The following is a 24585-nucleotide window of genomic DNA, read 5'->3' on the forward strand; positions in this document are numbered from 1 at the left end:
TTATTCCTTGTTTTTTGAAAATCCACCTGCTTGCTTTCTGGAGAATTTGAAGTTCTGATAGAACTTTTAAAGACAATGAAGAGAGAGTAGTATTTATTGATATGGTTTTAGGTACATGTACCAGTCTTTTAAGCCTTGCAGGTCTTGAAAACTCTTTATCTCTCCATCCATTTTGAATGTCAGTCTTGCTGGATAAAGTATTCTTGGCTGCATGTTCTTCTCATTTAGTGCCCTGAATACATCTTGCCAGTCTTTTCTGGCTTGCCAGGTCTCTGTGGACAGGTCTGACGTTATTCTGATGGGCTTTCCTCTGTAAGTAAGGAGCCTCTTTGTCCTAGCAGCTTTCAAGAGTTTATACCTACAATTATGATTCCTCAATTTGACTATCAGGTGTCGTGATTTTTTTTTTGGAATGTATAATCTTGGGTGGAGACCGTTCAGCCTCTAGTACATGAACACTGGTTCCATTCACGAGATTGGGAAAATTTTCATGAAGAACTTGTTCCACTATATCTTCTAGACTTCTGTCTTTCTCCTCCGCTTCAGGGATTCCAATAATTCTGACGGAATGTTTCATGGCATCATTTATTTCCCTGATTCTGTTTTCGTGGTTTCTAAGCTGTTTGTTCCAGGCTTCCTCCTGATTCTTTCTCTCTATCTGTTTGTCCTCCAGATCACTAATTCTATCTTCTGTCTCAGTTACCCTAGCTTTGAGAGAATTTAGATTAGATTGGAACTCATGGAGAGCATTGTGAACCTCCTCCCTGGTAGCTTTAAGCTCCACCCTAACATTGTGAACATCATCTCTCATTGCTTTCAGCTCGGCCCTAATCAATTCCATTTGGTCATCCATGGCTTTCTCCAACCTAGCTATTGCCTGGATAATTGTTAGCCTGAATTCTCTTTCCGACATATTGTCTATGTTGATAGCCATTAGCTCTGTTGCAGAAGGTCCATCCTCTGTATTTTTCTTCTGTTGGACATTCCTCCTCCTAGTCATTTTGGTGAGAGATGACTGAACAGATGTAGCTGGATGTATTGACCGTGGTGCAGTCAAGGTGCACCCTGGAACACTTCTGAGCAATCAGGATTCCCCACCCAAATGAAAGACAAAGTAAAAAAAAAAAGAGAGAGAGAGACAGGAAAGAAAGGGAAGATGTAAGAGAAGTTTCAGCCCAAATGGGCCCCAAGGTAAGATTTATGAAGTAGACAAACAAAAACAGACAAACAAAAAGACTGATAAAAGTATATGACAAGAGAAAAAAATATATATATGCAAATAAAGGAAGAACCTCGTCAAAAAGAACCCCAAGTGTAAGATTTATGTGCTATCAGGACAAACACAGAAACACTGGTGGAAGAAAAAGATGGGAGAGTGGTTATAAATTCTCAGTGTGTGTGAGGAAGGTTGTTTTGATTCTTCCTGGATATATCTTGATATCTTTGTTAAAGTTGTACCAGTGTTGAATGAAGTGAAATGATATTTTTAAATTCAACATCTGGTAGAAACTGATGTTTTCAATTACTTGTTCCCCAATTTATGTTTTAAAAATGTGATGGCCTAACACATGGCTATCATTGTTTGACAACTGATGACTGAGTTTGTGTCATCATGTAAACATGGTGCAGACATGCACGAACATCAGTCACCACAAGTCAGTTAAATACCATCAGTCCCCCAACACATGGTTTCAGTTTCATTTGCCATGGAGTAATTTTCCATGAGCAATTTCATGAAATACAAACTTTGTCATCAACTCTTCCTCAGGCCACAAATCTCTATGTAGCCAACAGGTCCTCATCACAATAAGTAAGCATCACGTCTTTCAAGGCCGGAAGTGGTGGTTCTCTGTGACTTTGTTGCTTAATTTACCACAGGCAGCAATGAAGGTGGTCATGTTGTCTCCTGTTCTCCCAATGAGGGACCAAGGTGACATTATACAAAAGTGAATAGTGGCCAAATGGAATTGGCATAAAGCTGAACGTATGATGGATAAATGAGAAGAGTTGAGGCTTCAGGTAGTGTTAAAATTGATTGCAAGTGGGGCTCATGAGGGCACCAGGGGAATGGTGACAGGTGTGCTTGTCCCCAGAGTGTGGATATGCAGCCAGAGGAGCAGAGTGAGACAAGCTTACCATGTCATTGAAGAAGGTGGTGGAAGGGAGGGTGAAAATGTCCAAGAGGATGTGACGCCAGAAGAATTCAAATTAATATTGTAAGGATTCCACAACATTGAAAGTACAAGGGATGGAATGTTGGAAGCTGATCCCAATTGAGACTGAAGTGAGGTAATTCAGACCTTGGCCCTATATGGTCAACCATGCAATTGGAAGAAGACTTGCACTGTGTAAACTATTGATGAAGATTCTTTACAAAAAAACCAAAATGCTTCACCTTTCAGTGTTTCTAATATTTGAAATGACAATACACCCAATAAATAATGGTTCTATTGTTTTTTCAGTTTCCTATACATTCATCATTGACATTTGGAAACTTTCTGTTTTAAAAACTTTTTTAAAGGTCACAGAAAAATTGTTATTCTCCCACTGATTGTTGAGATCACTTTGCATGGTTTCAGCTGCAGCATCAGTGTTTTTCCTGCACTACTGTGCAAAGTGAGCACTGCTTCCACTTATCATGTCAGCTAATCTGAAGTTCTAGGGAAACAGTTTAATTAGGTTATGAGCTGTGGGAACACAGAGTGGGAGAAAGGACTTGATATTTTATACAGGGTGGTTTCTGGAAGGGACTTTTTAATAAGGCGATGTTTAAACAGAGCTTCAAAGAGGGAGAGAGTGTCATGCAGATCTTTAGGGGGAAGAAGCAGAGGAAAGACACAGTTTGACCCCATTGCCATGGAATCACTGCAGCTGAAACTGGAGAGCTATAAGAGACAAAGAATGGTCCAGGAAGGAGTACTGGTGACCAGGACCAGGTAGCAGGCTTGGGGTGAGCATTGTACAGATTCTGGGTGGAGCTCACTGGTTTTGGGAGGAGGCTTGCACTCATTCCTGAGAACATTTCAGGAATTTTATAAGCAAGTTATTAAACACTGTTAGCTTGCCGTTGGTCACATTGGGAGTGTTGACATCATGAAAGTCCACAAGCACTACAAATCAGGCTTCTTTCCCTTTCTCTGAGTAGATTACTTCACATTTACCATCTGGCCACTGCAAACAGCATTCTGAAGGCAGAGTTGAATAGGGGATATAAAGTAAGAAAACCAAGGATGTCTCCAGGCCTCTGTACTGCCAGCTCACGTACATGAGCACTGGGGCTGGGAAGGATGAAGGTGACAGAAGAGCTAGTGTTCCCATCACAGGGTGAAAGGTGTTTTGTCCTTGGGGCTAAGGAGTAGGACATGTAGGCAAAGAGGAAGGAGAATCATTTCTCTTCTTCAAACCAGGATGAGATTCATTTTATTTAAGACCCTGTGAAGAACCTCACCAAGGCTAGAATGTCTGGGGGTTGGCAGAAATAACTCCCAAGAACATGGACATGAGCATGTAGTTCATGGCCACAGTCCCCAGAAGATGAATGAGAGACACCTGGTAAGTGTAGATGTGACTTTTTTCTCACATTCAGGCAGATATCTGTGCATCAGTGCCCAGAGAAAGTTCCCATGGCCTCTGCTGAGGACCTGGCATGTTGACCCAGCTCTGAAGACATCAAGAATTGTGAGAAGGACATCTTGGTTCTTTCGATAGTTTGGCGACCATGGCCATTGCTGCTATAAACATTGGGGTACAGATGGCCCTTCTTTTCACGACATCTGTATCTTTGGGGTAAATACCCAGGAGTGCATGGAGCACTGGGTGTGGTGAAAAAATAATGAATACTGTTTTTCTGAAAATAAATAAATTTAAAAAAAGAATGTATTCTATACAAATAGCTCGCAAAAAAAAATTGTGAGAAGGAGAAGAAGGGACTGTGGACAGGTGGGTCTTGGGAGGAAGCAAGGTATTTGGGGGCAGAGTTGGGGAAGCTTCTCATTGTTCCTTGTCTTTGGCTTGGCCCCTCAAGGATGGAAGGAGCAGAGACTGAGGGTGGCATATAGTAGGGGAGGAAGGGAGGAGCTGTGGTACCCATGTTCACAGTTGATTATTTGCTCATCATTCCAGAAATGTTCCTCATGAGTCTCTTATGTTCTTGGTGCTATTTTATTCTTGAGACACCTGTTGTGAAAGGACAGACAGCCACTGATAGAGGACTCTGCCACTTAAGCTTCCCCCCTTTGGTCTTGAACCCCCATCCCCATCCCCTCCAGTATGACCCACATAGGGTCATTGGAAGCTGTCCTCAGAGCAGCCCTCTGGCACCTGTCAGCCTTCCTCTAAACACAGATGTCTTGACCCCAAAGGAGCCCTAGTTTCTATAATCTAGTGATGGTCTCCAAGGGATCCTCCCACCCAGCTGCCTCTCATTCAGCCTCTCTGCCCACTTCCTTCCCAGAATCCCTAGGACTCTGTCCACACTCTTTGATAGACTTTGACCCTGCCCACCTTTTATAGGCTAAATGCCCCCTCCCCCAACACCTCAGGGAATGGGAACCCTGAGACTTCCAAGGGTATCAAGGAAGGTGTGTCACATGTTCTTTACTCCAGGTGGGCACTGACCACAGGTGACCTGTGGGCTGACACTCTCCCTGACCTGGCTCTTTCTGGGACTAACATTGACCTTCCCTCCCTGACCCACAACTTACAATCAGGCCCTCGCTTCTTGTGGACATAGATGGCAGAGACAATGATGAGCAGCAGCAGCTTCGGGCCCAGGGTGACAGCTATCAGGATTGGAGTAGATGGCCTCAACTCTGGAAAAGAAGGAATAGGAGGCACCATCAGAAGGGGGCACCCTAGAGTCCATTCCCTGGGTCCTCCACTTACTGTATCTGAAGTGACTCAGGCTTATCAACGCTCTGAAGTTCATGAATTCTTCCCCTGTTCAAGGCAGAATTCGGGGTAAGACGTTTCTCACCTCACTCACTCCTTTCTCGCTGCCAGGTGTCCTTCTTGAGGGAAAAGGTGGGGAGAAAGAGCACTCAGGAATGTGCACTCAGGAAGTCTGGTTTACCGAATTGGTTCTCACATCCAGTGGAGCAGGTCATACAGCCTCTTTCTGATGAGCCAGCAGGCTCCTAGTTTACAGAAGGTAGACGGATAACATGGCTCAGATCCAGGGAACCCCCTCACTGCTGGCCTGCAGGATGACTCTGAGACCTTGTCTTTGGACCAGGACAAAGCTAAACTCTCTGATTCATAGGACCAAATGTCCAGCTGGCCTCAAGTGGAGTGAGAACAGATGTCACAGTCAGTGGGGTTAAGGCTGCCCTGCTTTGCTCCATGCACATGATTTGACAACTCCCACGTACAGAGGTGAAGAGGCAGTCCATAAGGTGACCTGACCTCAGGAGACCTGCTGGCTGGACAATATCCTGGGGAGACAAGGAAATTTGGTCTAATGCTCAGGAGAATTTCCAACATCATCCAGCTCACTCGTACACCATTGCCACTGTCAGCCGAAGTCTTTCTGTCGGACATAGACTGTTAGATCTGGAAGGACAGCTTCTGATTTTTTTACTTTATACATAGACCCATTTTTGGTTTTATATTTGAATTTAAAAATCCAAATATTTTTTTAAATATATAGAGCAATCTTAAAGGAAAGAGTAGGTTCTCACCATATTTGCCTCTGGCATGTTAGAGGATGGCAGGTCTCTTCTGGGTGGGGCCCTGGACTTTTTCTGAGGTGAAAGAGTTATATTGACCATGTTTGCCCCTGTTTCTAGAGGGGAGCTGGCATCCTAGAAGTGAGGATACAGAGGCTAAGCCAATCCTCTCAATTTAAAACAACTCATGAAGAGCACTCACCTTGCTACCTCTCTGTCAGTAATTGAGGCTTCCCATGCTGAATTGTGTCAACATCTCCCTTTGCCAGTCCTCCCTCCTTCGTGCTCTCACACAGGTGGATCAGGCAGCAATACACAGTGAGCTTTCTCTCTTCTCATGTCATCTGAGAGTCTCCCTCCCGGGAGATGTGTAGAGTTTGTCTGCTTGGGGTCTGGAAAGCCAGCTCTAACGGGAACATTTGGACCTAGGTCTCTGCCAGCTGGTCATGTGGCCCCCAGTCCTGTGGGAGGTAGAGCAGGGTAGGTGCTGACTTGCCCTGTCCTTGTCACTGCTGAAACCTCACCGTGGTGTCCTAGGCTGGTGTAAGCAGAGGAGGGGAGTATCCTGCCATTCTGCAAATAATGTGTTAATTACAAGAACTATGGATTGGCTGGCTGTTACTGGGGGAGAAGCTGTGGAATTTAGGTGAAGTTCACTGCTGCTCAGGGGCAACACCACACAACAGGGGAAAGACTCCGGATGCTCTTACACATGAGAAGCCGTGTCCTCCAGGAACAGGCTTGACACTTCACCAGAAGTTTGCATACCTGTCTGATCTGGGGGTTCAAAGCTAGCCTGACTCTTCCCATGTTTTCTTAATGTTTACTGCTGAAAAAGAGAACCATATAAGACTTAAAAGAGCTTCAAGGAGAGGGTTGGCACTTTCTCCCACTTTGGCCAGCACAGTGAGTGTGCAGAGAGCAGGGCTGTGAGTCAGGTTGTGGCTCACTTTCCTGCTCAGGACAGATCTGCTGAGCCTCAGTGTCCTCATCTGTAAATGGGCTGAGATGGTCCCTCCAGCTTCATCCATTCTCAACCAGGGCATCCCCTGTGTGGGCAGTTTGGGGAAGAAGGAGACTCTCCCAGAAAGAACAGATCTCCCTGGTGCTGGAGCCACATACTAGCGCTGGTGCCCAGGCAAGGAATGTATGATTGGGAACTCCTGTAACACCTGCACAATCAGGATAAAACCACCTGCATGCCTATGTCCAGGAGGTGAGGGGGACTCAGTGCTCTTATGGAAGTCAGTCCCTGAATTGCATGCTGCTTTTTGAACAGACCCACAACAAATGCCCAGCCTCTGGCATCTTCTCCACCCTGGGCTCTCAGTGTAAACAGTGAGTTTATACCTCTTCTCACTGTGATTCTTCTACACTGAAAGAGAGACATAACCCACCTCCCTGCCCTGTATGCATTCATCCACAGGAAGGGAAGGGAATGGGAGCTTCATAAGAAAGGAGATCTTGGGGCACCTGGGTGACTCAGCGGGTTAAGCCTCTGCCTTCAGCTCAGGTCATGATCCCAGGGTCCTGGGATCTGGCCCCGAATCTGGCTCTCTGCTCAGCAGGAAGCCTGCTTCCTCCTCTCTGTCTGCCTCTCTGCCTACTTGTGATCTCTGTCTGTCAAATAAATAAACAATTAAAAAAAAAAGAATTGTTAAAAAAAAAGAAAGAAAGAAAGAAAGGAGCCCTTGCCTATATTGTTCCTTGCTTCCCCTGCATGCAGACCAGAGCCTGCACACAGCAGATGCTCAGTACCTGCTGAGTAGAGAAGAGTCAGCCACATGGAGGGGACACTCTCTGGAAGTAGGAGTAAGACTGCATCATGTGACTGTGCAAGTCACTCAGACTGTAATTCCCTCATCCCTGGAACGAGAGAGCTGGTCAGGATTGGAAAAGTCAACAGCTTTGGACCCACAGACTGGGGTGCTAGACTTTCCCACCATTTATCAGGGGCCTTTGAGCAAGCATCAAGACCTCTCCAGGCCTCAACTTCCCTGATCTGTGGAATGGACTGAAGTTGGGGACACCCACCACAACGCCTGATCCTTAGCTGTTGGTCAGAAAATGGAGGGCATTCTTATTGACTTGTTGTCACAACCAGGAGACAAAGGAGGCCCAGGCCATACTCACCGCTCACAGTGACCAGAGTGCCTGGTCCAGACTTAAACTCCACATCAGGGGTCCCTTTCTGGAACTTCACACAGTAGTAGATTCCGGTGTCTGCTGGGGAGATGTTACTGATGCGGATGGAAAAGTCCGTGTTGTTTCTCCTTGTGGTGTCTGAAGCATTTGTTACTCGGGGGAAGTGGCCTCCTTTGTAACTGAAGATTAACTCCTGGCCTGACCCTGTCCCCCTGAACCACTGAACAGGCCCTGTGGGGAGCAGGGAGGTCAGGGTGCAGCGCAGAGTGGCTGTCTGTCCAGCTGTGACAGACACTGACTTGTCAGGCTGGATCACCTGCAGCTCTGCCTCACCGGCCACACCTGGAGAGAAAACAGAGCAGTCATCTCCTCATCCTGCCGTGATCCTGTGCGTGTCCTCACATGTTTACCCACAAGAGCTCCCTGACCTAGTGCACACCAGGATCGGCCCTTGCCCTGAGCCTGGAATGGGACACCCCATCATAACCGAGGAAACAAAGACACAGAGAATCTCAATGATGTGTCACAGAGCAGGTTTGACTTCGCAGCTGGATTTCCTGCCTTGGTGACTAGCTAGTCTCTGGAGACATCAAGAAACGCAAACTCATTCTTTCTTACGTGAAGTGTCCTCAAAACCAGGCAGGGATAGAAATCAGAGAAGCAGGCTGCTGGTGCATCAGACATACACCCAGTGTCCTTTTCCATTTCTTAGCTACTCCTCAGGGAGGAAATTTGTGGTTCACCCTTGCAGAGTGTGAGCTGGTAAAACCCATGCACTTAGCAGTATTTGCAACCAAACATGCCTCCTAAGGAGGGCACGAGCTGTTACAAACAGGTCCTGGATGCGCTAAAAAAAATCACATACTTTGGTTTCCAAGTCTGGAGAAGACGGGTCAGGAAGCTGAAGTGCTAGGACAAAAATGGGAAGAAACAGGAATTCACCATGGAGGGAGTCATGGAGGGAAAATGGGAGGGGAGAAGGAAGAGGATCAGGTGGTCATGAGGAGCCAAGGAAAGGTAAAAAATCTACCATTTGTGTATCTATAATCCTTTTATTTCTATTTCTGGCCCAGGCCTTGCCTCTGAGCTATGCTTTGTAGGTCCGAACACCATTCGAACTGTTTCTTAGCTAGAAGTAAACCTTTCACAGCTAACATATCCTAAACTGAACTCAGTTTCCCACACATCCTTGCACATCTCAGCAGAGGCACCTTTATTTTCCCAGATGCTTAGGTTCTGAGCCTTGGGTGCCTTTCTTTCCCACCTCAATTCCTATGCACTAGGACATCCTAATGGCTCCCCTACTGCAGGCACCCACAGTGTGACCTCTCTCCCCTTTCTCTGCTGACTGCTCTCTTGCTGCAAACCACTTTTCCTTGTTTGCATGGATGCACTGAGCTATTGAGGGCTCTAGCTACTTCTCTCTGTCCTGTGGTATCCATTCTCAACCAAATGCTAGAATGAAACTCATGTCAGATTGTGTCACTTCTGTCTTCAAAACCTTGCATAGATACCATTTCATTCAGAATAAAATCCCAAATCCTTGAAGAGAGCAAGAGCATTCTGCCCTTGTGCTGTTCCCATGCTGTTTGGGAAGGCTCTTCCCCCAGAAAATCACATAGCTCACTCCCCCACCTTCTTACAATCTTTGCTCCAGGCTACCTGTTTAAATACATCCCACCCTAGCAATTCTCCCATTTTTGTATCCAGCTGCACTGTCATGTTTTTTCCTTAATGTTCATCACTCTCTGTGCCTCTGTTATTTACTGATTTATTGCATCTATTTTTTCCTGTCCTTTCCTCTACTATGATACAACTTCTACAAGGGCAACTACTTTGTCTCTTTTACTCATCAACATGCCCTATGTTAATATAACTGTTCATGTCACCTAGTAGGTATATATTTGTATAATGTGTGAATTGCCCAATGTGATCCCTTTCGGAGGGAGTCTATTTTCAGTGGAGAATTTCTCAGGACATCATATCAGAAGCTGAGTTTCCCACATAGATGACTTGGATGAAACAAACACTTGCATATACCCAGAATATAGAAGCACTTAAGAGAAGCGAACTACAAACGTTCTTCACCACACAACCCCCTTCTCCACAGTGACTGGAAGATCTGCAGAAATCTCATGGGATGAAAGTGGGGTCATCGGATTTGAGAAGAGCAATGGTTAGACCTGTGAGATTTAGAATCAGACTGCCTAGGTTCCGATCCTAGATCTCTCACTTATACTCAGCGACCTTGGCCCTTTCTGTGCCTTCTTTTCTTTTTTTTTTTATTTTTCTCCCAATTTATTTATTTTCAGAAAAACAGTATTCATTATTTTTTCACCACACCCAGTGCTCCATGCAAGCTGTGCCCTCTATAATACCCACCACCTGGTACCCCCAACCTCCCACCCCCCCGCCACTTCAAACCCCTCAGACTGTTTTTCAGAGTCCATAGTCTCTCATGGTTCACCTCCCCTTCCAATTTACCCAAATTCCCTACTCCTCTCTAACGCCCCTTGTCCTCCATGCTATTGGTTATGCTCCACAAATGAGTGAAACCATATGATAATTGACTCTCTCTGCTTGACTGATTTCACTCAGCATAATCTCTTCCAGTCCCGTCCATGTTGCTACAAAAGTTGGATATTCGTCCTTTCTGATGGAGGCATAATACTCCATAGTGTATATGGACCACATCTTCCTTATCCATTCATCCGTTGAAGGGCATCTTGGTTCTTTCCATAGTTTGGCGACTGTGGCCATTGCTGCTATAAACATTGGGGTACAGATGGCCCTTCTTTTCACGACATCTGTATCTTTGGGGTAAATACCCAGGAGTGCAATTGCAGGGTCGTAGGGAAGCTCTATTTTTAATTTCTTGAGGAATCTCCACACTGTTCTCCAAAGAGGCTGCACCAACTTGCATTCCCACCAACAGTGTAAGAGGGTTCCCCTTTCTCCACATCCTCTCCAACACATGTTGTTTCCTGTTTTGTTAATTTTGGCCATTCTAACTGGTGTAAGGTGATATCTCAATGTGGTTTTAATTTGAATTTCCCTGAGGGCTAATGATGATGAGCATTTTTTCATGTGTCTGATAGCCATTTGTATTTCTTGATTGGAGAAGTGTCTGTTCATATCTTCTGCCCATTTTTTGATGTGTTTGTCTGTTTCGTGTGGGTTGAGTTTGAGGAGTTCATTATAGATCCTGGATATCAACCTTTGGTCTGTACTGTCATTTGCAAATATCTTCTCCCATTCCGTGGGTTGCCTCTTTGTTTTTTTTACTATTTCCTCTGCTGTGCAGAAGCTTTTGATTTTGATGAAGTCCCAGAAATTCATTTTCGCTTCTGTTTCCTTTGCCTTTGGAGACGTATCTTGAAAGAAGTTGCTGTGGCTGATATCGAAGAGATTACTGCCTATGTTCTCCTCTAAGATTCTGATAGATTCCTGTCTCACGTTGAGGTCTTTTATCCATTTTGAGTTTATCTTTGTGTACGGTGTAAGAGAATGGTTGAGTTTCATTCTTCTACATATAGCTGTCCAGTTTTCCCAGCACCATTTATTGAAGAGACTGTCTTTTTTCCACTGTATATTTTTTCCTGTTTTGTCGAAGATTAATTGACCATAGAGTTGAGGGTCCATATCAGGGCTCTCTACTCTGTTCCACTGGTCTATGTGTCTGTTTTTATGCCAGTACCATGCTGTCTTGGTGATCACAGCTTTGTAATAAAGCTTGAAATCAGGTAAGGTGATGCCGCCAGCTTTATTTTTGTTTTTCAACATTTCCTTAGCGATTCGGGGTCTCTTCTGATTCCATACAAATTTTAGGATTATTTGCTCCAGCTCTTTGAAGAATGCCGGTGGAATTTTGATCGGAATGGCATTAAAAGTATAGATTGCTCTAGGCAGTATAGACATTGTCACAATGTTTATTCTTCCGATCCAAGAGCATGGAATGGTCTTCCATCTTTTTGTGTCTTCTTCAATTTCTTTCATGAGTGTTCTATAGTTCCTCAAGTATAGAGCCTTTACCTCTTTAGTTAGGTTTATTCCCAGGTATCTTATGGTTCTTGGTGCTATAGTAAATGGAATCGATTCTCTAATTTCCCTTTCTGTATTTTCATTGTTAGTGTATAAGAAAGCCACTGATTTCTGCACATTGACTTTGTATCCTGCCACGCTGCTGAATTGCTATATGAGTTCTAGTAGTTTGGGGGTGGAGTCTTTTGGGTTTTCCATATAAAGAATCATGTCATCTGCGAAGAGAGAGAGTTTGACTTCTTCATTACCAATTTGGATACCTTTTATTTCTCTCTGTTGTCTGATTGCTGTTGCTAGGACTTCTAATACTATGTTGAATAAGAGTGGTGAAAGTGGGCATCCTTGTCTTGTTCCTGATCTCAACGGGAAGGCTGCAAGCTTTTTCCCATTGAGGATATTTGCTGTGGGTCTTTCATAGATAGATTTGATGAGGTTCAGGAATGTTCCCTCTATCCCTATACTTTGAAGCGTTTTAATCAGGAACGGATGTTGGATTTTGTCAAATGCTTTTTCTGCATCAATTGAGAGGACCATGTGGTTCTTCTCTCTTCTCATATTAATTTGTTGTATCACATTGATTGATTTACGAATGTTGAACCATCCTTGTAGCCCAGGGATGAATCCCACCTGATCATGGTGGATAATCTTTTTTTTTTTTCCTCTTTTTTTTTTCCAATTTATTTATTTTCAGAAAAACAGTATTCATTATTTTTTCACCACACCCAGTGCTCCATGCAAGCTGTGCCCTCTATAATACCCACCACCTGGTACCCCAACCTCCCACCCCCCCGCCACTTCAAACCCCTCAGATTGTTTTTCAGAGTCCATAGTCTCTCATGGTTCATCTCCCCTTCCAATTTACCCAAAATCACATACCCTCCCCAATGTCCATAACCTTACCCCCCTTCTCCCAACCCCCCTCCCCCCAGCAACCCACAGTTTGTTTCGTGAGATTAAGAGTCACTTATGGTTTCTCTCCCTCCCTATCCCATCTTGTTTCATGGATTCTTCTCCTACCCACTTAAGCCCCCATGTTGTATCACCACTCCCTCATATCAGGGAGATCATATGATAGTTGTCTTTCTCCGCTTGACTTATTTCGCTAAGCATGATACGCTCTAGTTCCAGGTGGATAATCTTTTTAATGTGTTGTTGGATCCTGTTGGCTAGGATCTTGTTGAGAATCTTAGCATCCATATTCATCAGTGATATTGGTCTGAAATTCTCCTTTTTGGTATGGTCCTTGCCTGGTTTGGGGATCAGGGTAATGCTGGCTTCATAGAAAGAGTCTGGAAGTTTTCCTTCTGCTTCAATTTTTTGAAACAGCTTCAGGAGAATAGGTGTCATTTCTTCTTGGAAGGTTTGGTAGAATTCCCCAGGGAATCTGTCAGGTCCTGGGCTCTTGTTTTTTGGGAGATTTTTGATCACTGCTTCAATCTCGTTATTAGATATCGGTCTATTCAGGTTGTCGATTTCTTCCTGGTTCAATTTTGGTAGTTTATATTTTTCCAGGAATGCATCCATTTCATCTAGGTTGCTAAGATTATTGGCATATAACTGTTCATAATAACTTCTGATGATTGTTTCTACTTCCTTGGTGTTAGTTGTGATCTCTCCCTTTTCATTCATAATTTTATGAATTTGGGATTTCTCTCTTTTCTTTTGGATTAGTGTAGCCAGTGGCTTATCGATCTTATTGATTCTTTCAAAAAACCAGCTTCTAGTTTCATTGATACGTTCTACTGTATCTCTGGTTTCTCCCTCATTGATCTCAGCTCTAATCTTGATGATTTCCCTTCTTATGTGTGGAGTTGGTTTGATTTGTTGTTGATCCTCCAGTTCTTTAAGGTGTAGAGACAGCTGGTGTGCTCTGGATTTTTCAATTTTTTTGAGCAAGGCTTGGATGGCTATATATTTTCCCCTTAGGACCGCCTTTGCTGTATCCCATAGGTTTTGGACCGAAGTGTCTTCATTCTCATTGGTTTCCATGAATTGTTTCAGTTCTTCTTTGATCTCCTGGTTGATCCAAGCATTCTTAAGCAAGGTGGTCTTTAGCTTCCAGGTGTTTGAGTTCCTTCGGAACTTTTCCTTGTGATTGAGCTCCAGTTTCAAAGCATTGTGATCTGATAATATGCAGGGAATAATCTCAGTCTTTTGGTATCGGCTGAGTCCTGATTTGTGACCCAGTATGTGGTCTATTCTGGAGAAGGTTCCGTGTGCACTTGAGAAGAATGAGTATTCTGCTGTTTTAGGGTGGAATGTTCTGTATATATCTATGAGGTCCATCTGGTCCAATGTGTCATTCAATGCTCTTGTTTCTTTATTGATTTTCTGCTTCGATGATCTGTCTAATTCTGAAAGAGGCGTGTTAAGATCACCTACAATTAGTGTATTCATATCAATATGACTCTTTATCTTGATTAACAGTTTTCTTAAGTAATTGGCTGCTCCCATATTGGGAGCACAGATATTTACAATTGTTAGATCATCTTGGTGGATAGTCCCTTTAAGGATTATGTAGTGTCCTTCTGTATCTCTGACTACAGTCTTTAGTTTGAAGTCTAATTTATCTGATATGAGAATCGCTACCCCAGCCTTCTTTTGAGTCCCATTGGCATGAAAGATGCTTCTCCACCCCTTCACTTTCAGTCTGCGTGTATCTTTAGGTTCAAAATGGGTCTCTTGGAGACAGCATATGGATGGGTCCTGTCGTTTTATCCAATCTGCAACCCTGTGCCGTTTTATGGGTGCATTTAGGCCATTCACATTGAGAGTGATTATTGATAGATACGTTTTTATTGACATCGAGTTACCTTTGAAGTCTTTCTTTCTGTAGACTGTCTCTATATTTCTGTTCAATGCTATTCTTTGGATTTTTCCTCTTTTATAGCACCCCCCTTAATATTTCCTGCAGTATCGGCTTGGTGGTTGCATAGTCTTTTAAGCCTTGCCGGTCTTGGAAACTCTTTATCTCTCCATCCATTTTGAATGTCAGTCTTGCTGGATAAAGTATTCTTGGCTGCATGTTCTTCTCATTTAGTGCCCTGAATATATCTTGCCAGCCTCTTCTGGCTTGCCAGGTCTCTGTGGACAGGTCTGACGTTATTCTGATGGGCTTCCCTCTGTAAGTAAGGAGCCTCTTTGCCCTGGCAGCTTTCAAGAGATTATACCTACAATTATAATTTCTCAATTTGACTATCAGGTGTCGTGATGTTTTTTTGGAGTGTATAATCTTGGGTGGAGACCGTTCAGCCTCTAGTACATGAACGCTGGTTTCATTCGCTAGATTCGGAAAGTTTTTATGAAGGACTTGTTCCACGACATCTTCTAGACTTCTTTCTTTCTCCTCCCCTTCAGGAATTCCAATAATTCTGACGTTGGAACGCTTCATGGCATCACTTATTTCCCTAATTCTGCTTTCGTGGGATCTAAGCTGTTTGTTCCAGGCTTCCTCCTGATCCTTTCTCTCTGTTTGTCTTCCAGATCACTAATTCTATCTTCTGTCTCAGTTACCCTAGCTTTGAGAGAGTTTAGATTAGATTGGAACTCATTGAGAGCATTGTGCACCTCCTCCCTGGTAGCTTTAAGCTCCGCCCTAACATTGTGAACATCCTGTCTGGTCGCTTTCAGTTCGGCCCTAATCAATTCTGTTTGGTCATCCATGGCTTTCTCCAACCTAGCTATTGCCTGGATAATTGTTAGCCTGAATTCTCTTTCCGACATATTGTCTATGTTGATAGCCGTTAGCTCTGTTGCAGAAGGTCCATCCTCTGTATTTTTCTTCTGTTGGGCATTCCTCCTCCTAGTCATTTTGGTGGGAGAAGACTGAACAGATGTAGCTGGATGTATCAACTCTGGTGCAGTCAAGGTGCACCCTGGAACACTTCCTGATCTCCGTCTCAGAGAGAAGCCTCAGTCTGGGTGCAGAAGCTGAATAAATTCCCCCTTGGACGCTGGCAGTGCAGGTTCCAAGTTAAAGACCCTGGGGGCGCAGGATCTTTTGCTCGTCCCCAAAGCCAAGGCAGTGGCAGCTGTCTGGGAGCTCCTGACCGCCAGAGAGGTTCCAAGCAGCGATCGCACACTGAGATTTTGCCGCCGGCCCGGGCTGGGAGTGCCCGGCTTGCGCGCACCTCTTTTCAGAGGCGGCTGTGGGTCGGGCGCGCGTCTGGGGCACTGAGAACGGGGCGCTGGTCCGTAAGCCGCAGGCTGGGCTTTTGCGCGCCCCTGTCCGGGGAAGAGTTTCGCGTGCGCGCGGCTTAGACTTTGAAACAATGGCCCGGGTCAAGAAGCGCCCCAGGGCCTTAGAAACCCAGGCGAGCTGGAGCGACGTGGGCGCGCATCTCAAGCTTTGTGGTAGGGCGAGTGCGTGTTCTGCAGACCGGCGCAGCTCCCATCCCCTCACAGGAGCCGGAACCCCCGCGCTCTGGGGCGCGCTGGCGGCTTAGGGACCAGGAGCCGGTTTCTCCACCGCACTCTCTCTGCCTCCGCGCCGGGGAGGCCGTCTGGGACCGGGGACTTAAGCCCCTGTCCCTAGCCGCCCCGATTCCCACAATTTCCCCCCGAGATCCTTTGCTCTTTTGGAGTGCTTTCAACCAGTCTCCAAGTTAATGCTGGTCCCCAGAGCGAGCACTCTCGCTCGTATCGGGGTATTACTTTTGCACCGGTCGCCTCTGGTGGCTCCCTCCCCCTTTTGTTTATCTTCCGATATCAGTCCGCCGTTCCCATTCCGCTTTACCTGCTCACTGGCGTCTTCTGCCCCTGTAGAGATCCAGACGTGTATAATTCTGATCTCAGGCTGATTTCATGGGTGATCAGAGTTCTTTGGTAGGTAATCAGCTCACTTTGGGGTACCAGCTGAAAAGACGCCTCTTCCTAGTACCCCGCCATCTTGTCCCCCCTCCTGTGCCTTCTTTTCTTATCTCCAAGGTAGGGGTGACAGGAATGTCTGCCTTGGATACAAAGATCACATGACATAATGGACATAAGCATTTCCAGGTGTGTGTGTGGCACATGGTGAGTGCTCAGGAATTTAGAAAGTTATCACTCATGAGATTTCCTGAGGCACGGAGGCATTATATCCCAATCCCAATCAGATAATTGGGATTGGGATATGAAAATGGATATAATTACAGATGCAGATCACATAGGCAGGAGTCTCTGAATTTGTGTCCCCTTCTTTCCTCACCTACTTGAATCCAGCATGGAGGCATTTCCAAGGTAGTAATACACAAGGTTCTATTCATTTTACCAAGAAGAAGTTTGTTTTTAATTCAAGAGCTTGGTGAGGGGTGAGAGGTAGGTTTAGAGAATTAAAGAAGAGGGTGAGTAGCTCAGAGACAGGGATCCAAACATCGTTCTAATGTGCATTTCACGTAGACTGGCTGCATTATGAGGAGAAAAAGCAAAGTGTTTTCCAAAATCCCATGTGTGTGTGCAAATGCATGTGTGTACATTTCCCTATGCCCATTCCTATGCATGCACACACACACAGAGGTAAGTGCATTCCCTGTAAATGTACAGTGTGGCCCAACATGCTAGTAGAGACTGTTTTGAGGATTAAGTGAAATTATAGTACATGTTAAACTTCAGTAACAATTTGGCTCCTAGGAAACATGCAGCACATCATTAACAAGAGTTATGAGTACATGCAGCACAGTGGAACTCTGAAGACATCAGTGCTCAGGATACGCATGAGGTGCTGTGGAGAACCCGCTCCCCTTCTGATAGTGTGTGAAAGGCGTTGTCCTCTCCAATTCCCACAGAGGAGGTTCCAGAACCGAACTCTGAGTCAAGGCCAGGACCCAGGTGCAGTTTCAGGTTCGAGCTCAAGTTGCCCCTTGTCTTCTCTGCCAGGTGACTCCCCACCAGACTGGGCACAGAAAGGTCATTTCTGATGGGTCTGACTGTTGGCATCAACCACTCCTAGCTGCCTCCCTGCAAACCTCACTGAGGTCAGAGAGGGTGTGCAGCAGTCCCTTCAGGGGACAGGGGACCCCCAAGAAAGCCGGAACCAGGCTGCCCAGCTGACTGCAGACACTGCCATGGCACGGTGTGGCTCCTCTGTGACATGGGACAGGAGGCATTTCTCCTTCCCTCTCCTACCACACAGGGTTGCAGGAAGGGGCAAGTAAGGGAATGCAAGCAGTTGTGCTTGGAATTTATCATTGGAAACACAGATGGAAAAGAGCAGATGAATCAGAGAGTGGCTGACAGTAACCTCAGTCTCTCTTTTTTGTTGTTGTTCTTTCACAACTCCTATTTAATGTTATTTTGGAGAAAAGAAATAAAGGCCATTAAGATTTAAAAGGAAGAAGTAAAATGTTATGGTGTATACCGAAAAGTCAAATGCATCTAATGTGACAGAACTAGAAGAAGAATTAGCAAGACTATAAGATACAACATCAATGTAAAAAATTAATTTGACCTAATATCGAAAAATTAGAGAAAAAATAGCTTACTAAAAACTAAGTTATATTAAACATACTCCTATTTTATTTCTTTAAGAAAATTAAGTCTTTTATAAAGCAATCTAGTACCTTATGTCAAATTTTAATAGCATTCACTTTCTTAAGATAACTAAAACACTATTGTTCATTAGGATAGACCTTTGTTTAAAGCTAGTTCCTTGTAGTAAACAAATGTCACTAATTTTCCATTAGCTTAAAATTGTCTCATAAACTATACTTAAGTTTCAGAATAAATGACAGAGTATAGCAGTGTTTATGTAAATGAGATAAAATTCTCATGAGCATCAGAACCTTCACTCTTGCTGAAGTTGTGATTATCACACTAGTTAAATATATCCTCTCTACTCTGAGTAATATCTTCTAAGATGATTGCCATACATATGATCACAGCTCTTTAACTATATAAGATGGTTTTCCTCCTGTATATAAATTTATTAAAATTAACTTATTTATTTTTGTTAAGGTATTCTGAAAATTTTTACATGATCCTTCTGACTTAAGATCCTAAGGATATGAAGTTGGGTAAAGGCACTGGGGAATTTTTAACTGAGGTTAAATTCTTTTTTTTTTTTTTTGAATTTTTTTTTCAATTTATTTATTTTCAGAAAAACAGTATTCATTATTTTTTCACCACACCCAGTGCTCCATGCAAGCTGTGCCCTCTATAATACCCACCACCTGGTACCCCAACCTCCCACCCCCCCGCCACTTCAAACCCCTCAGATTGTTTTTCAGAGTCCATAGTCTCTCATGGTTCATCTCCCCTTCCAATTTACCCAAAAGCACATACCCTCCCCAATGTCCATAACCCTACCCCCCTTCTCCCAACCCCCTCCCCCCAGCAACCCACAGTTTGTTTCGTGAGATTAAGGTTAAATTCTTATAAAATAATTAATTAAAATAGTTTACTTCTTCTCTTGTCTCTCTTTTTATTTTGTCTTATTCTTTTCCCACTGTTATTTTAATTTCTCTTCTCATACTCTCTGTTCTTATTTTTCTCCATCTTTACAACTGACCTTGAATAACATAGGGTTTAGTGGCACCAAACCCCACACAATCGAAAATATGCCTGTACTGTCATTTGCAAATATCTTCTCCCATTCCGTGGGTTGCCTCTTTGTTTTGTTGTTTGTTTTGTTTTTTGCTGTCCAGAAGCTTTTGATCTTGATGAAGTCCCAAAAGTTCATCTTCGCTTTTGTTTCCTTTGCCTTTGGAGACATATCTTGAAAGAAGTTGCCTCAGTCTCATTTTATTCGTCTCCAGCCCTAATATATAGAATATTCGTCTCCAGCCCTAATATATAGAGCTTGCGTGGCCCTGTTCAGTATCATGGATTTGGAAATTATTCCCTGTGATCCATTAACTGTAAAATAAGGACAACTTTGTGAGGAAACTCCCCCAGGGTGGTCTCTGTTTCTCCCTTACCAAGGAGCCAAGCTCCTTTGGTCCTAGCACAGCAGGGGTCCTCCTCAGGACTCCTCCTCCTCCACTTCCTGTGGCCTCCAGTTTCATCCACAACAGAGCAAATATCTCACCTTCTCCAGCCCGACAGTGACAGCCACCCTCCTTTTCCATCTGACATTCTCACTGCAAGCGCTTATGGGGAGCGGTTGACTCGACAACAGAGGGAAGATGTCGGGTCCCGACGGCTGAGTCTAGAATGTGAACTCTTGTTCACGGAGCCGAGTACCCTCCAGGATGTGCCTCCCAGTCATCCTTAGTCTGCAGAGCCAGGAATGGGGTGCCCGGTGTTGCTGGGATTGCGGGGGCCCCTCTGCTCTGTCCAGGCTGGTGCCCCAGGCTGCTCAGTGAAGAAGCATCACCACATATCAGGGGAAAGACTCCAAAGGCTCTTACATGTGAGAAGCTATGTCCTCCAGGAACAGGCTCGACACTTCACCAGATGTTTGCATACCTGTCTGATCTGCGGGTGCAAAGCTAGCCCACCTCTTCCCGTGTTTTCTTAATGTTTACTGCTGACAAAGAGAACCATACAAGATTTACAAGAGTTTCAAGGAGAGGGTGGGCACTTTCTCCCACTTTGGCCAGCACAGTGAGTATGCAGAGAGCAGGGTTGTGAGACAGGCTGTGGCTCACTTCCCTGCTCAGGCCGGATCTGCTGTGCCTCAGTGTTATCTGTAAATGGGCTGAGATGGTCCCTCCAGCTTCATCCATTCTCAGCCAGGGCATCCCCTGTGTGGGCAGCTTGGGGAAGAGGAAGGAGAACTCTCCCAGAAGGAACAGATCTACCTGATGCTGAAGCCACCTACTAGTGCTGGTGCCCAGGCAAGGTGGGTATGACTGGGAACTCCTGTAACACCTGCACAATCAGGATAAAACCACCCGCATGCCTATGTCCAGGAGCTGAGAGAAGATTCAGTACTCTTATGTGAGTCAGTCCCTGAATTGCAAGATGCTTTTCTGCACAGACCCACAACAAATGCCCAGCCTCTGGCATCTTCTCCATCCTGGGCTCTCAGCATAAACAGTGAGCTAATACCTCTTCTCACTGTGATTCTTCTACATTGAAAGAGAGACATAACCCACCTCCCTGCCCTGGGTGCATTTGTCCACAGGAAGGGAAGGGAACGTGAGCTTCATGAGAAAGGAGCCCTTGCCTGTTTTGTTCCCTGTTTCCCCTGCAGGCAGACGAGAGCCTGCACACAGCAGGTGCTCAGTAAGTGTTGAGTAGAGAAGAGTCAGCCACATGGAGGGGACACTCTCTGGAGGCAGAAGTTAGATTGGGTCATGTGACTGGGCAAGTCACTCAGACTGTAAGTCCCTCATCCCTGGAACTAGAGGGCTAGTCAGGATTGCAAAAGGCGAGAACTGTGGACCCACAGACTGGGGTTCTAGACTTTCCTACCATTTGTCAGGGGCCTTGAGTAAGCAACAGGACCTCTCTAAGCCTCAACTTCCCTGATCCGTGGAACGGGCTGAAGTCCGGGACACCCACCACAATGCCTGATTCTTAGCTTTTGCCCAGACAATGGAGGGCATTCTCATTGACTTGTTATCACAACCAGGGGACAAAGGAGGCCTAGGCCATACTCACTGCTCACAGTGACCTGGGTGCCTGGTCCAGACTTAAACTCCACATCAGGGGTCCCTTTCAGGAACTTCACACAGTAGTAGGTTCCGGTGTCTGCTGGGGTGATGTTACTGATGCGGATGGAAAAGTCCATGTTGTTTCTCCTTGTGGTGTCTGAAGCATTTGTTACTCGGGGGAAGTGGCCTCCTTTGTAACTGAAGATTAACTCCCGGCCTGGCCCTGTCCCCCTGAACCACTGAACAGGCCCTGTGGGGAGCAGGGAGGTCATGGTGCAGCGCAGAGAGGCTGTCTGTCCAGCTGTGACAGACACTGACTTGTCAGGCTGGATCACCTGCAACCCTGCCTCACCGGCCACACCTGGAGGGAAAACAGAGCAGTTGTCTAGTCATCCTGCCTTAATCCTGCGCATCTCTTCATGTGTTTATGCACAACAGCTCCCTGAGAGAGTGCAACTGGTAGCAGCCCTCGCCCTGAGCCTGTAAAGGGAGATCCCATCACAACTGAGGAAACAAAGACCCAGAGAGGCTCAATGATGTCGCACTGACCCTTTTGAATTTTCAGCTGGGTTTCCTGCCTTGGTGACTAGCTAGTCTCTGGAGACATCGAGAAACACAAACTCATTTAGTGAAATTATAGTACATGTTAAACTTCAGTAACTATTTGGCACCTAGGAACATGCAGCACATCATTAACAAGAGTTTGTGAGTACACGCAGCACAGTGGAACTCAGGAGATCTCTGCGTGTGATGTAGGATATCTCTTCTGTTTGCCTCTCTGTTTCTGATGTTTCTGCACATGGCCTCCACTGAGGAGCCACTCAGCATAACATGGTTAACAAGATGAACTGTGGAGCTGAGTGGGCTGAACATGAACCCCAGTAGCTCCACTAACCTAAGTAGGTGGCACTGGGCTGGTTGCTCTCTCTGCCTCAGTTTCCCCATCTGCAAGTCAGGAGTACAGTCCTAGCTCTGCGGCAGGCCTTCTGCGGAGAGTCTGGGTAGCACACCTGTGTTTACCTGGAGGTCCTAAATGCCCAGGGCAGGGAGAGGTTTAGAAGGCAGCGAATGGGGAATCTCCCTCAAGACAATGCTCACCTGTGAGTCCCAACAGCAGAGCCAGCAGCAGGTGAGGAGGAGGGCAGGGTCTAGAGGCAGGGACCCACATTGAGAAGGCCTGAGGGTCCCGCTTTCTGCAAATGTGTGTACTAGGGCAATGGGCCTTTATTCGGTGGGGAGGAACAGCCCACCCCACTTGGGATAGAAGAGGAAGGAAGCATCTATGACGCAGTAACCGGGTTGTGAGGCAGCGTTCTGTTTCTTGATTGTGAAACAGACATCGGGCAGAGAGGCCTCACATGGTGAGAGGGGCCTCTTCTTACATTTTGTTTTTTTTTTTTAATTTTTAATTATAATCATTTTTTGTTAGTCACCATATAGTACATGATTAGTTTTTGATGTACTGTTCCATGAGTCATCATTTGCGTATAACACCCAGAGTCCCATTGCAATCTGTGCCCTCCTTAATACACATCACTAGGCTCACCCATCCCCCCACCCCCACCCCTTACAACCCTCTGTTTGTTTCCCAGAGTCCAAATCTCTCATTGTTGATATCCTGCTCTGATACTCCCCCAACTTTTTTTCCCTTCCTGTTCCTAATGTCCTCCATGCTATTCCTTATGTTCCACAAATAAGTGAAACCATATGATAGTTGACTTTCTCTGACTTATTTCATTCAGTATAATCTCCACATCATCCATGTTGATGCAAAAGTTAGGTATTCCTTTCTGATGGCTGAGTAATATTCCATTGTACATATGAACCACGTCTTCTTTATCCATTCATCTGTTGAAGGGCATCTCGGTTCTTTCCACAGTTTGGCTATTGTGGATATTGCTGCTGCGAACATTGGGGTATCTGTGTCCCTTCTTTTCACCACATCTATATCTTTGCACTAAATGTCCAGTAGAGCGATTGCTGGGCCAAAGGGTAGTTCTATTTTTTACTTTTTGAGGAACCACCACACTGTCTTCCACAGGGGCTGTACCAACTTGCATTGCCACGAACAGTGTTAGATGGTTCCCCTTTCTCCACAACCACTCCAGCATTTGTTGTTTCTTGTCTTGTCAGTTTTTGCCATTCTAACTGGTCTAAGGTGATATCTCAATATGGTTTTGATTTCAATTTTCCTGATGGCTAATGATGATGAGCATTTTTTCATGTGTCTATTAGCCATTTGTATGTCTTCTTTGGAGAAGTGTCTGTTCATGTCTTGTGCCCATTTTTTGACTTGATTATTTGTTCTCTGGGGGTTGAGTTTGAGAAGTTCTTTATAGATCTTGAATACCAGTCCTTTATCTGTAGTGTCATTTGCAAAAATATCTTCTCCAGTTCCGTGGGTTTTCTCTTTGTTTGGTGTTGTTGACTGTTATCTTTGCTGTGCAGAAGCTTTTATCTTGATGAAATCCTAAAAGTTCATTTTTCCTTCTGTTTCCCTTGCCTTTGGAGATGTGTCTTGAAAGAAGTGGTTGTGGCCAATGTCAAAGAGGTTACTGCCTATGCTCTCCTCTAGAATTTTGATGGTATCCTGTCTCACATTGAGGTCTTTCATCCATTAGATTTTAAGCTAAAGACTGTAGTTAGAGATACAGAAGGACACTATATCATTCTTTTTTTTAAGATTTTATTTATTTATTTGACACAGAGAGATCACAAGTAGGCAGAGAGGCAGGCAGAGAGAGAGAGAGGAGGAAGCAGTCTCCCTGCTGAGCAGAGAGCCCGATGCGGGACTCGATCCCAGGACCCTGAGATCATGACCTGAGCCGAAGGGAGAGGCTTAACCCACTGAGCCACCCAGGCGCCCGACACTATATCATTCTTAAAGGGTCTATCCAACAAGGAGATCTAACGATTCTAAATATCTATGGTCCCAACATGGGAGCAATCAACTATAAAAGGCAACTGCTAACCAAAATAAAGAAACATATTGATAATAAAACATTAATACAGGATATCTCAACACTCCACTCTCAGCAACAGACAGATCCATCTAAGGAGAAAATCAACAAAGAAACAAGAGCTTTGAATGACACAGTGGAACAGATGGACTTCATAGATACATATAGAACATTCCACCCTAAACCAATGGAATACTCATTCTTCTTAGCGCACGTGGAATTTATCCAGAATAGACCACATACTGGGTCACAAATCAG

The 24585-nt window shown here is 45.0% G+C and overlaps 1 protein-coding gene across 2 annotated transcripts; it reads right to left on the reverse strand.

The window, feature by feature from the left end:
- Positions 1-3976: 3976 nt before the first annotated feature.
- LOC122915619 (signal-regulatory protein beta-1-like) lies at positions 3977-22578 on the reverse strand. 2 transcript variants are annotated; one of them, XM_044262379.1, is made up of 5 exons: positions 22466-22578; positions 21375-21728; positions 7800-8153; positions 4704-4811; positions 3977-4176 (listed from the first exon to the last, which is right to left on the reverse strand). In XM_044262379.1, the coding sequence occupies exons 1-5, from the start codon at positions 22533-22535 to the stop codon at positions 4157-4159; spliced, it is 906 nt and encodes a 301-aa protein (XP_044118314.1). In that variant the 5' UTR covers positions 22536-22578; the 3' UTR covers positions 3977-4156. The 2 variants fall into 2 exon arrangements, with proteins under 2 accessions (XP_044118314.1, XP_044118315.1); XM_044262380.1 differs by lacking the exons at positions 3977-4176; positions 4704-4811 and adding an exon at positions 7438-7532.
- Between the last annotated feature and the right edge of the window lie 2007 nt (positions 22579-24585).

This window comes from Neovison vison, chromosome 8, assembly GCF_020171115.1.
Source record: "Neovison vison isolate M4711 chromosome 8, ASM_NN_V1, whole genome shotgun sequence".
Lineage (NCBI taxonomy): Eukaryota > Metazoa > Chordata > Mammalia > Carnivora > Mustelidae > Neogale > Neogale vison.

Coding starts and splice junctions, on each gene's coding strand:
- LOC122915619 (XM_044262379.1), bottom strand. CDS start 22,535: ATGTGGGTCCCTGCCTCTAGACCCTGCCCTCCTCCTCACCTGCTGCTG. Junction 8,154..21,374: donor CACCCAGGTCACTGTGAGCA/GTGAGTATGGCC, acceptor TTTTCTCTCCAG/GTGTGGCCGGTGAGGCAGAG. Junction 4,812..7,799: donor CACTCTGGTCACTGTGAGCG/GTGAGTATGGCC, acceptor CTTCTTTTCCAG/AGTTGAGGCCATCTACTCCA.